Here is a 12,793-nt window from a genome sequence, read left to right on the forward strand (position 1 = left end):
ATTTGCTTTCTTGGAGGCTACCACTCACTGAGCAGAATATTTTAACATATTATCCACAATGATGCCTAGATTCTTTTCCTGGGTGATGACTCCCAATGTGGAACCTTACATTCTGTAGCTATAATTTGAGTTGCTCTTCCCTACATTCCATCCAGGAGTGGACTGGCGTATCAGAGCTTTGGGCATATCCTGGTGGGCCGGTCCAGTGAATCGCATGGTTAGTGTTAGTCCCAGTGGCCCCATGCCTGCAAGGCCTCTGTGACCAACACCAGGCCCCCAGTCATGCTTCTCTGATAAAGCTTTCCACCGGGGGCATTGTTAGCCCCATCAGTGCCCAGAGTCTCAGCCTTAGCTCTCGCTAAGAAGGAGGCTGCAAAGTGGCTATGTCAGTGGGAGCCACATGGCTTGAGGAGGTGGATGTGTCGGCTGAGCCATATAGACCAAGAAGGAAGGGCTGCAGCTGTGTCAGAGGACCCGTGTACCCCAAGGTGAAGGAAGAGGCTGCATGTCCTGAAGAGGAAGAGCTGTAGCTGTGTTGACTAGGCCTGTGCAACCAAAGGAAGAGGAGGAGGAATCAGCTGCCGTGTTGGCTGGGCCCGCACAGCCTTGGCAGACACTGTTGTGCCAGCTGCCCTGCAGGACTGAAGAAAGAAGGCTGTTTCTGCCTGCATCCTGAACAGTCTGGAGGAAAGAGAGCATTTGTGCATATGTGTGTGTGAGAGAAACAAACAGCATGTGTGCGAGACAGCATGAGTGTGTATATGTGTAAGGGATAGGCAAAGAGCATGGATGTGCATGTATGTATGTTTGTGTATGTGAGAGACATAAGAACATAAGAAAATGCCATACTGGGTCAGACCAAGGGTCCATCAAGCCCAGCATCCTGTTTCCAACAGTGGCCAATCCAGGCCATAAGAACCTGGCAAGCACCCAAAAGCTAAGTCTATTCCATGTTACCATTGCTAATGGCAGTGGCTATTCTCTAAGTGAACTTAATAGCAGGTAATGGACTTCTCCTCCAAGAACTTATCCAATCCTTTTTTAAACACAGCTATACTAACTGCACTAACCACATCCTCTGGCAACAAATTCCAGAGTTTAATTGTGCGTTGAGTAAAAAGAACTTTCTCTGATTAGTTTTAAATGTGCCCCATGCTAACTTCATGGAGTGCCCCCTAGTCTTTCTATTATCTGAAAGAGTAAATAACCGATTCACATCTATCCATTCTAGATCTCTCATGATTTTAAACATCTCTATCATATCCCCCCTCAGCCGTCTCTTTTCCAAGCTGAAAAGTCCTAACCTCTTTAGTCTTTCCTCATAGGGGAGCATGAGTGCATGTGTGTGTGTGAGAAAGCATAAGTGTGTATATGTGTGTGTGTGTGAGAGAGAGAGACAGAGTATTTGTGTGTGAGAGACAGAGATCACAAGTATGAATCTGTGCATGTGTGTGTATGAGTGACAAAGTATGTGTGCATGTGTGTGTGAGAGACAGCATGAGTGTGTATGTTTGTGTGAGAGAGCATGAGAGCATGTATGTGAGAAAGAGAGTGTATGTGTGAGAAAGAAAGCATGTGTGTATATGAAAGACAGAGTATGTGTGTATGTGAAAGAGAGAGATAGAGGGCATGTGTATATATCTGTGGGACAACATGTGTGAGTGTATGTGTGTGAGAGAGAGATATCATGTGTGCCGCGAGAGAGATGCTGAGTGAGCCCAAGGAGGAGGCTTCTGTTGCCTCTATGTTTCAGAGGGAGAGAGTGCATGTATTGTGTGTGAGAAAGCATGTGAAGGAGAATGTATCTGTGTCTTTGTGTGTGTCTGTGTATGTATTTCAGAGAGCATGTGTGTGTGTGAGCAAGTGAGCATGTGCATGTTGGAGAATGTGTGTATGTGAAAGAGAGATAAAGAGAGAGAGAAGAAGAAAATTTGTGTACTCCCTTCCTCCACTAATCCATGACAATCTCAGGGTGACTGGAAATCAAACGTTCCCAAGTATGGCGAGCAGGAGAGAATTTTTTTCTTATCATAGTTGTTTTCATTATTGGGTGTTATTTGTTGTGCTGCTGTTTGAAACATTTTATTGGTGCTTGGGAATTGTTTTAAATTTTTATATGAGTTTTTAATTATTGGATATTCTTTATGCCAGCTGTTTTGAAATGTTTATTCTTTCTTTGAGTATGGTTTTATTATTATGATGTTTTATATTTCTTAGTTCTATTTTTGATGTTTTATGTGGAATTATGATGGGTGTGGGGAGTGGGGAGTCCAGGGATGTGGGGAGAAGGAAAATATCTATGGGCCTGTGCCCTGGATATATGAAGTATCTTGCAATGCTCCTGCTTCCCATTATTGAAGTTTCCTCCTGTGGCAGCTGCTCCCGACTCCACTTCATGCTGCTGCCTTGGAGACATTTTCTAAGGGAATCTCCATGAGAAATTTCCATCTGAAAATGAACTTGCAGACCCACAGGTATAAAGTACACTTGGGCCTGCAACCTCCACAGGCATACTGAAAATTGCCCAGATATTGTATGATTCCATATGTTGTCTCATGGATATTTCTCTAATGTGATGTTTCTTTCTTTCCCAGATAACATCTCATAAACAGAATGGATAGGAAAAATCTAACTTCTGTCTCTGAATTTATTCTTGAGGGGCTCTCCACAGATCCCACGATGCAGATTTTACTCTTCATGGCATTTTTCATAATATACACTGTTACTCTGCTTGGCAACATTTTGATAATTACAATAATCAAAATGGATTCTCACCTTCACACTCCAATGTACTTTTTCCTCAGTAATTTGTCCTTCTTAGAAATCTGTTATTCCTCAGCCATTGTCCCTAAAACCCTGGAACACTTCCTGACCGACAGAAAAACCATTTCATTTCCTGAGTGTGCCACGCAGATTTACATTTCACTTTCCCTGGGGGAAACAGAATGTCTTCTCCTGAGTGTCATGGCCTATGATCGTTATGTGGCCATATGTCATCCCTTGCATTATACAGTCATCATGAGTAAGAGAATGTGCTTCATGATGGCAGGCGCCTCATGGACAGGTGGCTTTCTCATGTCACTGGTAGACACTGCTTTCACATTGCGGTTACCATACTGTGGCCCCAATGAAATGAACCATTTCATTTGTGAAATTCCAGTACTCCTAAGGCTTGCGTGCACTGACACCCGGATAACTGAGTTGGTGGTGTTTGTGGTAGCCGTAGTAATACTTCTCATCCCATTTTTGTTCATCCTAATCTCTTACATTCGCATTATCATCACAGTGCTGAGTATTCGCTCTGCTGAAGGAAGATATAAAGTCTTTTCTACGTGTGCGTCTCATTTGTTAGTGGTTTCTTTATTCTATGGAATTGTCATGTTTATGTACATGAGACCCAAGTCAAGCCATTCCCAGGATCAAGACAAAAAGATTTCTGTGTTTTATCTAGTCATAACCCCAATGCTGAACCCCATGATCTATACTCTGAGGAACAAGCAAGTAAAGGGAGCCCTGAGAAAAGCTGCATTAAGAAAAATATTTGCATAAGAGATAGAAATATTTACTTAAGAGAGAAAAGTTTTCTTCATAGTATTTCTAACCATCACAACACACAGAAAGAATCATGAGAAGATGCTGTTTAAGTATGGACCTACTTTCCCCTAGATTTGATTAGGGGAGAGAAGGGATTACACTTTTAGCTGAAATGAACTGCAATACAAAAAGCTGGGAAGGAGTGTAATACAAACATGTCAGACCAGGGGAATTGCATGAGGAAGGGAGAAATGTAATTTGAAATTGCAGGCTAAGGGATTTGCATAAAGCAGGGAATGCTGAATTTCAAATTCCTGCTATATCCCATAACCAAAAGCAGTGGAGGTGTTAGCTTAAACCTCTGATAAAAAAGAGGAATTTATATTGGGAAAGAGTGGGGTTCTGGAGAACATTATTAAAGACACTTTTGCCAAGTGGACAGATTCCCAGCTGAAGCACATGGAGGGTGACTGAGAACTTTGGTAGCTGGATTTCAAAGCAGAAAGAAAAATCCAAACAGGAAGGAAATGGGAGGGCCTGCTTTCTCTCTCTGTATCAGCTTGATTTTTTCTTGTCTATTTTGCTAAGAATAAGTGCAGACATGGGGTGGAATCATGCTGACATGCCATACCTAACACTGCCAGCCTGCATTACATCCCTTCTGAGACCTAGAAAGCATGCTTTTCTCTCAGACCACCTGACTTACCCAGCCTGCCAGGTGGGGGAGAAGAAGGGTATCATAAGATGGACCACTCTAAACCAAGGAGGACTGAATGGCAGCACATGGACCTAGCAGAACTATAATCACTTAGCCAAAGAAAACCTTTCCTAGCTAGAGAGGACTGAATGTCAGGTCATGGACGCAGCATTTCAATAATTGATGGGAAAAAGAACCCTCTCTCTGGCATGGAGGGACTGGAAGGCAGGCTGTAAAGCTTTAATGGGAACTTTGATTCTCCCCCCAGGAGGCAGGTCATGGACCGAGCCATTGCAGTGTATTTGTCCGTGCAGAAAGGATGCACGGAAGAGGCTAGAATTTGGTAGCCCCACACCCCCCCACCCCCACCCTGGATGGGAGCAGAACAAAGGAAGAGGCGGTGGAATTTTGGCCAACCTCTCCCAGGAGAGGCAGAGAGAGCCCTAGAGGGTGAAGGAAATGGCCAGCAGTTCAGGATTAGCCCGGACCCAGCAAATCTCTCCATATGATTTGCAGCACTCATTGGCCCAGCTGCATTCCTTCGCATGGGTGAGACTTGACGTATAGTTGGAATAAAAAAAAGGGAATGTAATTATAGGTAGCATAAAAGGAACATGAGAGGTTCTTTCTTTGAATGAAGGTGCCTGGTGGGGTTTAATACACCATTTAGTTAACGTGCTGTTTGGATGTAAAATTGAATAAAACTTGTAAATACTACCTGCCCTGCTTACAGTTCCATCTGTTTACATATTTTTCCCAGATACCAAGGGCTAAGTAGCCTAGGATTGATGGAGCCCAGTCAAAGTTGGTTCCAGCTAGGCTGGTTCTGACCCCAGGAATTCCCCACAAAGTACATGGGCCTGGGGGCATTACACATATCTATTAAAATGGCATATTTTTAGAGGGTAATTTATAACAGCCCACATAGTGGTAAGCTTTGCTTATACATTGGACATACAGACTTTACAGAGGGTTTTCCAAACAAACTTATACACTTACTTTTGGTTTGAAAATATTCAGAAATTGGCTGAGTGTGCACTCAAATCACTCGCACAAAGTTATACCCGCTCCAAGCAAGGTCTAACTTTGCGTGGGGTAATTTACGAACAAACTTTTTCAAATCACAAAGAATGCGTATAAGTCCCAACTCCACTCTCTGGATGCCTCTCCTCAGTGTGTGTAAAAGCATACACAAAACCAAGTTACGCGTGCACTTTTACATTCACTGGCAAATGGCTGATTTTCAAAATGCCACTCACACGCCTAAAACATGCATGTAAGTCATGTTAAAAATCAAACTGTCTAAATGGCAAGTTTTGAGATATTCAGCCACTTATCTGACTAAAATATAGCCGATAAGTCGTTATCCAGCTATAAATTAGTTGGATAAAAAAATAGGCATTCAGGGGGCATTTCAGGGCCTGACAAACTTATCTGGCTAATTTAGCTGATTTTCAATTGTAACCAGCTAAGGGCCAGATTCATTAAGGCTTTTCTCCCATTTTGTGACTATGGGAAAAACCCTTAGTGAATGAGATTCTAAATTAGCCAGATAACTTTAGACCTGCTTCAGAGCAGGTCTAAAGTTATCTGGCCTTGCGTGGCTGGATAACTTTCTACTTAACCAAATATCTTTAAAAGCTGTCAGCATTAATTAAAAAAGCAAAAACAAAAAAACAAGAAATAAAAGTGCCAGCAGCTCAATCCGTTCCCTTCCCACCCCCAAAAAAACGAAGATTGGGTTGCTCCCTCTCCCGCCCACCTGCAATGTATATGCATATGTGCCGCCTTACACCCCCATCCAACCTGACCCTCCTCATACCCCCCAATACCTTAAAATGCTTGGCTGCGAAAGTGCTTGCCTTGCTCCCCGCCAGGCATATTAAGGTTTTGGAAGGCTATGGGGAGAGTCAGGAGAGATGAAGGGGGTTGGAGCAGCAAATAAACATTTTGCGTAGGTGGTGGTGGTGGGGGCAGTCCGATCTCTTAAGGGAACCAAGGAAGAGGCGACCCAAACTGCAGACCCTGGGAGTTTAACATTATGTAAGAGGAATTTGGGGGATGAAGGGTGCACAGCATGACAGGAGCATGTATGAAGTTTTGTGTGGGCGGGGGAGGGAGGGGGTGAAGTAAGCCCTCTAGGGCAGCAATTTTTTCTTTTTTCTCCTAACTCCAGGTCCTGGTGAATCTGGGAGCGGATACTGCTCAATATCCTTTATTAACTGCTTTAATTCTTTATTTAGCCCTGAGTCACCAAGCTGGTGCCTTTGTTCTTCTCGCCTCCTTTCCTCCCTTTCCTGTTCTTCTCTCTATACTCTGACTGCCGCTTCTGCTGCATCCCAATCTACTCTGGGATTATCATCAGCCCCCCCTTTAAATATTTTCCTACTCTGGTGTTTGTCTAATTCCTCGGCACCTTCACTTTTCTTACGGCGGGGGACGGGCACTAGACTGTACAGGCACAGGATCAAAAAGTGGCAAATGACCCAGGGGTTCCTATTTCTTTCCCTCTATTTCCCAGGGAGGGTCATTTTTAGGAACTATCTTAAGCTCTGATATTTTGTTGGGCAACATTGTTTCCCTGCCACATGTCCAGCAGATGGCATATTCCACATCTTCCTGAGAAAACTATTTACATACATATTTAATGTCTGACATAACCAATTTTCATCTGCTCCATACTTTGGCCAAAAGACAGCTGTCTGGGCCATTCAAAACAACATTATTTAATCATTTTCTTTTTATCTTTTACTTTTGTACATGACCTGTCATCCCATGACCTCAACATCCTCCCTAATGGACTATCTGGAGGAATTCTATAGGGATCTTTCCTGTCCCCTTTCCTACTCTTAGTTACCTTATTTCCCATTGTGAATGATCTGGAATTTGTCTCTCTCACTCAAGTGACTTGCACTTCATCCGTCTCCGACCACTCCCCTCACAGGAAAAGTGGAACTGTGAATTGGGACTCCCCTCTCACCTCGTGTCTAGGATATGTCTCATTCACCATTCACTCCTTCCAGTTCACAATCCCAACCACCAGGGCAATACTTAATAATCACTTTTCTTACTTTGATGCCATGCACGAGTTTGTCTAACTGCAGCTGTGCCTACTGAGACATGTTTCACTAAGTTCACTTGTCTCGGGATTTGTCAGTCGACTGAAATCAACAGGACATGTCAGTTGACTGAAAACAGGATTTGTCAGCTGACTGAAATCAACAGGACATGTCTTCCTTTCTTCAGTCACCAGTTTCCAGTGTCATCGATGAAATGGATCCCGGATGAGCCCCCAATCCATAAGAAACAAGCATATTCTTCTCTGGGAATGATAAGTCAGTGAACACACAAATGTCAATGAAAGAAGTTTATTTTCATGAGCATGCAAGCGCAGGTGTCATACAGGTGTAGGCACACTGTTACATCATTCAGTAGCAGGTTATATATTCTTTTTAGTTCTCCTATTTCTGTCCATGTGGTAAGCCCCTGGCTCTTTTCCTCTTTTCTGTTCGCCGTTCTTGCCACCAGTGGCAGGTGTTCTAACTTGTCATTGCTTGATTGTGGTTTTCTCTGTTTATCTGTATTTTGCAAGATGTTTGTGCAAAAGCAGGGGAGGGGGTATGGGGAAATGAACTCTTGACCCAGTGCTCTGTGGTTATTGTTCTTCAGCCAGAAGCAGGAGGAAGAGTGGGCTGAGTTTTGCAGCAAGACCTTCTAGCAGCTTCTTGTTACAGTGTCCTACAAAAAGGGCTTTCATAAAAGCTGGTTAGGGGGGTTATGGGGGGGGATCTACTTTCCACCTTTGCTCTGCCAGGGATGTGCACCCCTTCCTCTTTAACTCTAGCTGTCTGTTCTTAGCAGATGCATTCTGTGGTTTACTAAAGGAAAAAGGGAAGGGGAGGGAATGGCTCAGTCTTGTCAAGTGTTTTATATTCTGTTTAGCAGCAGTATAATGGAATTGCAGCATATATAAAATTATTAAGATTATGTTTTAATCTCCTGCCATATTACTGAAATAGCAACACCTGGAGTCATATCTCCCAGTGCCTAGACTTTTTAATTAAAAAAATTGCTGGCTTTGAGCACTTACATTTATGTTCCCACAATCACTAGGTGCCAAAATTTAGGTATCTAAAAGGAGAATGGGGACGGGGCAGGGACTGGGCCAGAGAACAAACTTAAGTACTCAGTACTGATTTCCGGCATTGGGCACCTAACTTTGATGCCCTAACCATAGGCTGTCCCTATAGCTGGCCTAACTTTAGCTCCCTAAAGTTAAAGTTAGATACCCTGTGGTAACTTGAGCAGTAGCGGCTTGGGAATTGCCAAAGGAAACTGGAGGCAGACTCTGGGTGTTCCTTAAATGCAGTTTATTTAAAGTGAAACTGAGAAAAGTGCACAGTAAAAACAAATGAAAACAGGCAGCTTGCCTTGGAGTTCAGGACTCTCACAATTAACACATCACAGTACAAAGTAAAATAAACAATGTAGGCAGCTCAACTTGACTTCAGGCAAGTCCCAGTCCTAAACAAAGCAGGTCTTTAACTTACTGTCACTCTCAAACTTTAAATGTAGCAGGCCTTCTCATGTGGTGGGATTCTGTTCCCCAGGGCTCGCTTAACCCTTCTAGGCCCTAAGGTCTTATATTCTGGTGAAGGGCTCCTCCCTTCACCCAGGATTCCCTTTGGGTCTCAACCTTAAGGAAGACTGGGAGAGATAGTTGTGCCCGGTCCATTAAGGTAGTCTGAGGGAGTTTTCTGTACACTCCCTCACACATCCATATTAAAAAAAATTTTTAAGCATCTCTACTCACTGAATATAGGCCCCTAATTTTAGGTCTAAACTTATTGTCTGATTTTAAAAAGCATTTACAGATTTAAAATTGGGTTTTACACATGTAAATGCCCTTTACTCAAGTAAGTGGGCTTTTGAAAATTGCCACATTATATGACATTGAATTGTTCATAGGATTTACTTGTATAAGTGCACTTTATTCAAGTAAATGGCTTCTGAAAATCGCTACGATAGTATGTTACATTTACACCTGTACCTCCAGTGAAAATTCCTGTTATGCCCCTATATTTGTTGCCACAATGGAGGTAATTTTCAAAGGAGTTATGTAAATGTAACCTACTATCGTAACAATTTTCATGGGTCCACTTATGCGAGTAAATCTTATGGACAAATCAAATCAATGACATCTATTGTAGCAATTTCCAAAAGCCAACTTACACGGGTAAAGTGTATTTATTTGTGTAAAACCTAGTTTATGCTTGTTAATCTTTTTAAAATCAGGCCCAATTTTTTTCCAAAACTGGACTCAAAATTACCCCATATTGTGCAGGCATTCCTAGCAACAGGATTACATTTGAGGATGCAACAATGCCCACAGTTTTGAACTTTAAAAACCATCAGGTAAATTTTCAAAAATGTACATGCACACAAATTTGCATATATGTGCATAATGTGCTTGCATAGTCCACATTTTATAAAAGTAGAAAATACACATGCCTATTCACTTTCACGTGCCTAAAAAGGGGTGGTCTAGGGGCATTCCGGGGAGGGGCCAGCATTTCCATGCATAAAATGCGAACATTTGCCAACTTACTCATGTATTTTTACACCTGCTAATTATGAGGTGTAAATGATATTAAACGTGTTTATTGTGTAGTATCGGCCAGGTGGGATGTCGGCTGAACTGGGGGGAGCTCAGGCTGAAGAACCAGGAGAGTCCCTTTTACCTAGAGAAGGATTAGGCACACTCATGGACTTGTTGGTACTGGTAAATTCCTTGACGCAGACATCTTTTAAAATTGGCCAGCTTGCGCACATACTTTATTTTTGTGTGCAAAATATGTACACATATATTTTTAAAATAGGTAGGAAAAGTACTCGCAGTCAATGCATTGAAATACTTGCTTTCAATGCATTACATGTGATCACGCATATACCATGCTTACACTCACATGTCGAGGGGATAAAGAAACGTATTTTATATAACACATGAGTATCATATATGCAGGTTATAAAATACTCTAGTAAATCTATGTAGAGCCATAGCCATGCATATATGCCGCCATACACATTTGTTTGAAAGTTATCCTCACAATTCAAAAAAGTACCGGTACAAAAAGCAAACGCAAATCTCTGAAGACACTTCCTGGGGCAGCAGTGAAAGCAAAAGTATGTGTGTACTTTTGCTTTGATAATTAGTGCAAACCGCTTGAGTAAAAAGTATCTGTGATGTTTGCATCAATACATGAAGTTTAATGATTGCCCCCTTAGAGGATAATTTTCAAAGACACTTCCATGGATAGTTTATCCCCATACACAGCTTGTTGTAAATGTGCCTGCCTGATATGGTGGAAAACTTGTTCACGTATGTCCTGTATATGCACAGGTTTACCCACTCTGACCGAAGTGTCGGGCTGCCCGGCCCTAACATGCACGGTGGACGTGCCCCAGCAGCTTGGCGCAGGGTGAGGGGGGAGAGAGCATGGAGAGAGAGCAGCGTTTGAACTCCCCACGCGGCGCTGACCCATTGGTCGGGTGCTGCGGGGAGTCTCGGGAGCTGAAAAGAGTATTTAAGGGGAGGGATCCTGGCCCCCCTCCCCTTCCTACTTGGATTCGGCAAGCAGCGACTCTCCCTCCTGCCCTTAGATTGTTATATTAAGAAGCAAGTTGCTTGCTGTCGCAGTTGTGGGGGTGGTTCACCTGAGCCTCTTTAGTGCTAGTCGGTGGCTCGACGGGTAGCTAGTTGGGGCATCAACTGGCTGAAACAATACCCGTTGGGTGATTGGTACTGCTGGGATTGGCTCCTTGCTGGCCGGTGGCAGGGGCTGATTTTAGGTGGCAGGATGTTGCCTAAATAGGACTTGGCCAGGTGGCCTGCAGTTGGTTATCTTGCTGGCAGGTGGCGGATAATGGCTGGGTTATGTTGTAAATGGCTCGGGCTAGTTGTGTATGTTAATAAAGCTGCGACTTGTTAATTCCCAATATATTGAGTACTGATGTTTTATGGACTTCATGTGAAAGGGCGGTGAAAGATGGAGTGAAGTTCTGACTGCGTGTGTTATGAGTGGAAACATCTCCATGGGTAGAATTGGGAGGGGTTTGGACTTGCACATAGTTGGTGATTTTCAAAAGGGCTTCTGTTGGTAAGGTTGTGCGTTTACCTGATGAAATGGCTCTTTAGAAAAGTGCATGACCGATATGTGTATGTACTTTTACTCACAGAGAGCCTAACTTTCAAACTTAAAATCATGATTTATATGTGGAGATAGGTGTTTTATAAAGTATGTGCATATGCTGTTTTGAAAATACTTGTACCCAGTTTTTTTGCGTTCACTTAGAACCTCTAGCACTTCATCCTGAACTCCCACCAGTTCACCCAGACCTCCCATCTAAAACCTGCAAACAACAAACAAGTTTGATTTCACTTGGGTGAGCCAATTAGCAGGTGTAAAAGTGTACAAATAAATCTGGTAAGGTATACACTTACATCTCCTACAAAATAGCAACTACTACGTGTACTTTTATACGCTACCCCAGATCTCTCCTAGCCCTCCTGTTTTTAACTAAGGGAAAATATATGCATAAAATGAAAAATATGCGCATGCTCTTGACATTTATAACATAGCATATATATGCATACATGCTCCTTATGTGCATATATATTTTTACTTGAGAAGACCATTTAAAAAATCACTAAGTAGGGAAGAGGCATCCCAAGGTATGGAGTATGGATAACTTCATTTCACTCTTAGGTGGGAAAACGGAAGGGGTGCCAACACTAAACAGCAAGATAGCATTGATGAACTTCCAAGTTAACAGACAAATGTGAACAATTGTCTGAAGCAGGTAGCCAAGCTTGATAGCTGACAATTGGGGATCTTTTTTTTTTTCTAATTTTCATTTAAGAATTGGAATTATATAGTACTGAAATTATAAAATATTAATGTACTGACATGTTACTGTTGATTTGTAAAGTTGTTGTGTTTAATGTTTATCATATGTGCCATAAAGCTATGACCATGCTCCCCACTAAAACAAGAGTGCATTGGCATAATTCACTGAGAAAAGATAATTGATGGCAGAGTAGGATGGACGGATGGGCTGTGCTACCAACTCCATAAGGGCATCCATGGAAACCAAAAAATATTGTTGCGGGTTCTCTGACATTCAACTCAATTGCTATTGGCTTGGCCATAACCTGCACAAAACCTGAGAAGAAAATGGCCTCAGGTAGGGACCTATTCTTTGCCTGTGGAGGACAGAGGTACTAGGGGAGATGGTTACTCTTCAGAACTCATCTCCTTTGACCTTTAAAGGCAAAAGGGTAATTTGGCTAAGGATAGTTGGTGAATAGAAAAAGTGGTCACAATGCCCGTACTATCCTCTTTACTTTTTGCTGACTGGTACATGGGTATAGAGGAAATAAGATGTGGGCAATGCACTTATTTCCAACTGGAAAATCCCCTGTGTGATTTGGTAAAAGGGATTTATTTATTTAACATGGCTGGTCAGAACTGATCCAAACACTCACATAACACTGGTCTTATA

The 12,793-nt window shown here is 42.5% G+C and overlaps 1 protein-coding gene across 1 annotated transcript; it reads left to right on the forward strand.

The window, feature by feature from the left end:
- Positions 1–2,613: 2,613 nt before the first annotated feature.
- On the forward strand, positions 2,614–3,549 carry LOC115080549 (olfactory receptor 2D3-like). Its single transcript, XM_029584769.1, has one exon. The coding sequence runs from the start codon at positions 2,614–2,616 to the stop codon at positions 3,547–3,549; it is 936 nt and encodes a 311-aa protein (XP_029440629.1).
- The last annotated feature ends 9,244 nt before the right edge of the window (positions 3,550–12,793 follow it).

Source organism: Rhinatrema bivittatum, chromosome 1 (assembly GCF_901001135.1).
Source record: "Rhinatrema bivittatum chromosome 1, aRhiBiv1.1, whole genome shotgun sequence".
NCBI classification, from domain to species: domain Eukaryota; kingdom Metazoa; phylum Chordata; class Amphibia; order Gymnophiona; family Rhinatrematidae; genus Rhinatrema; species Rhinatrema bivittatum.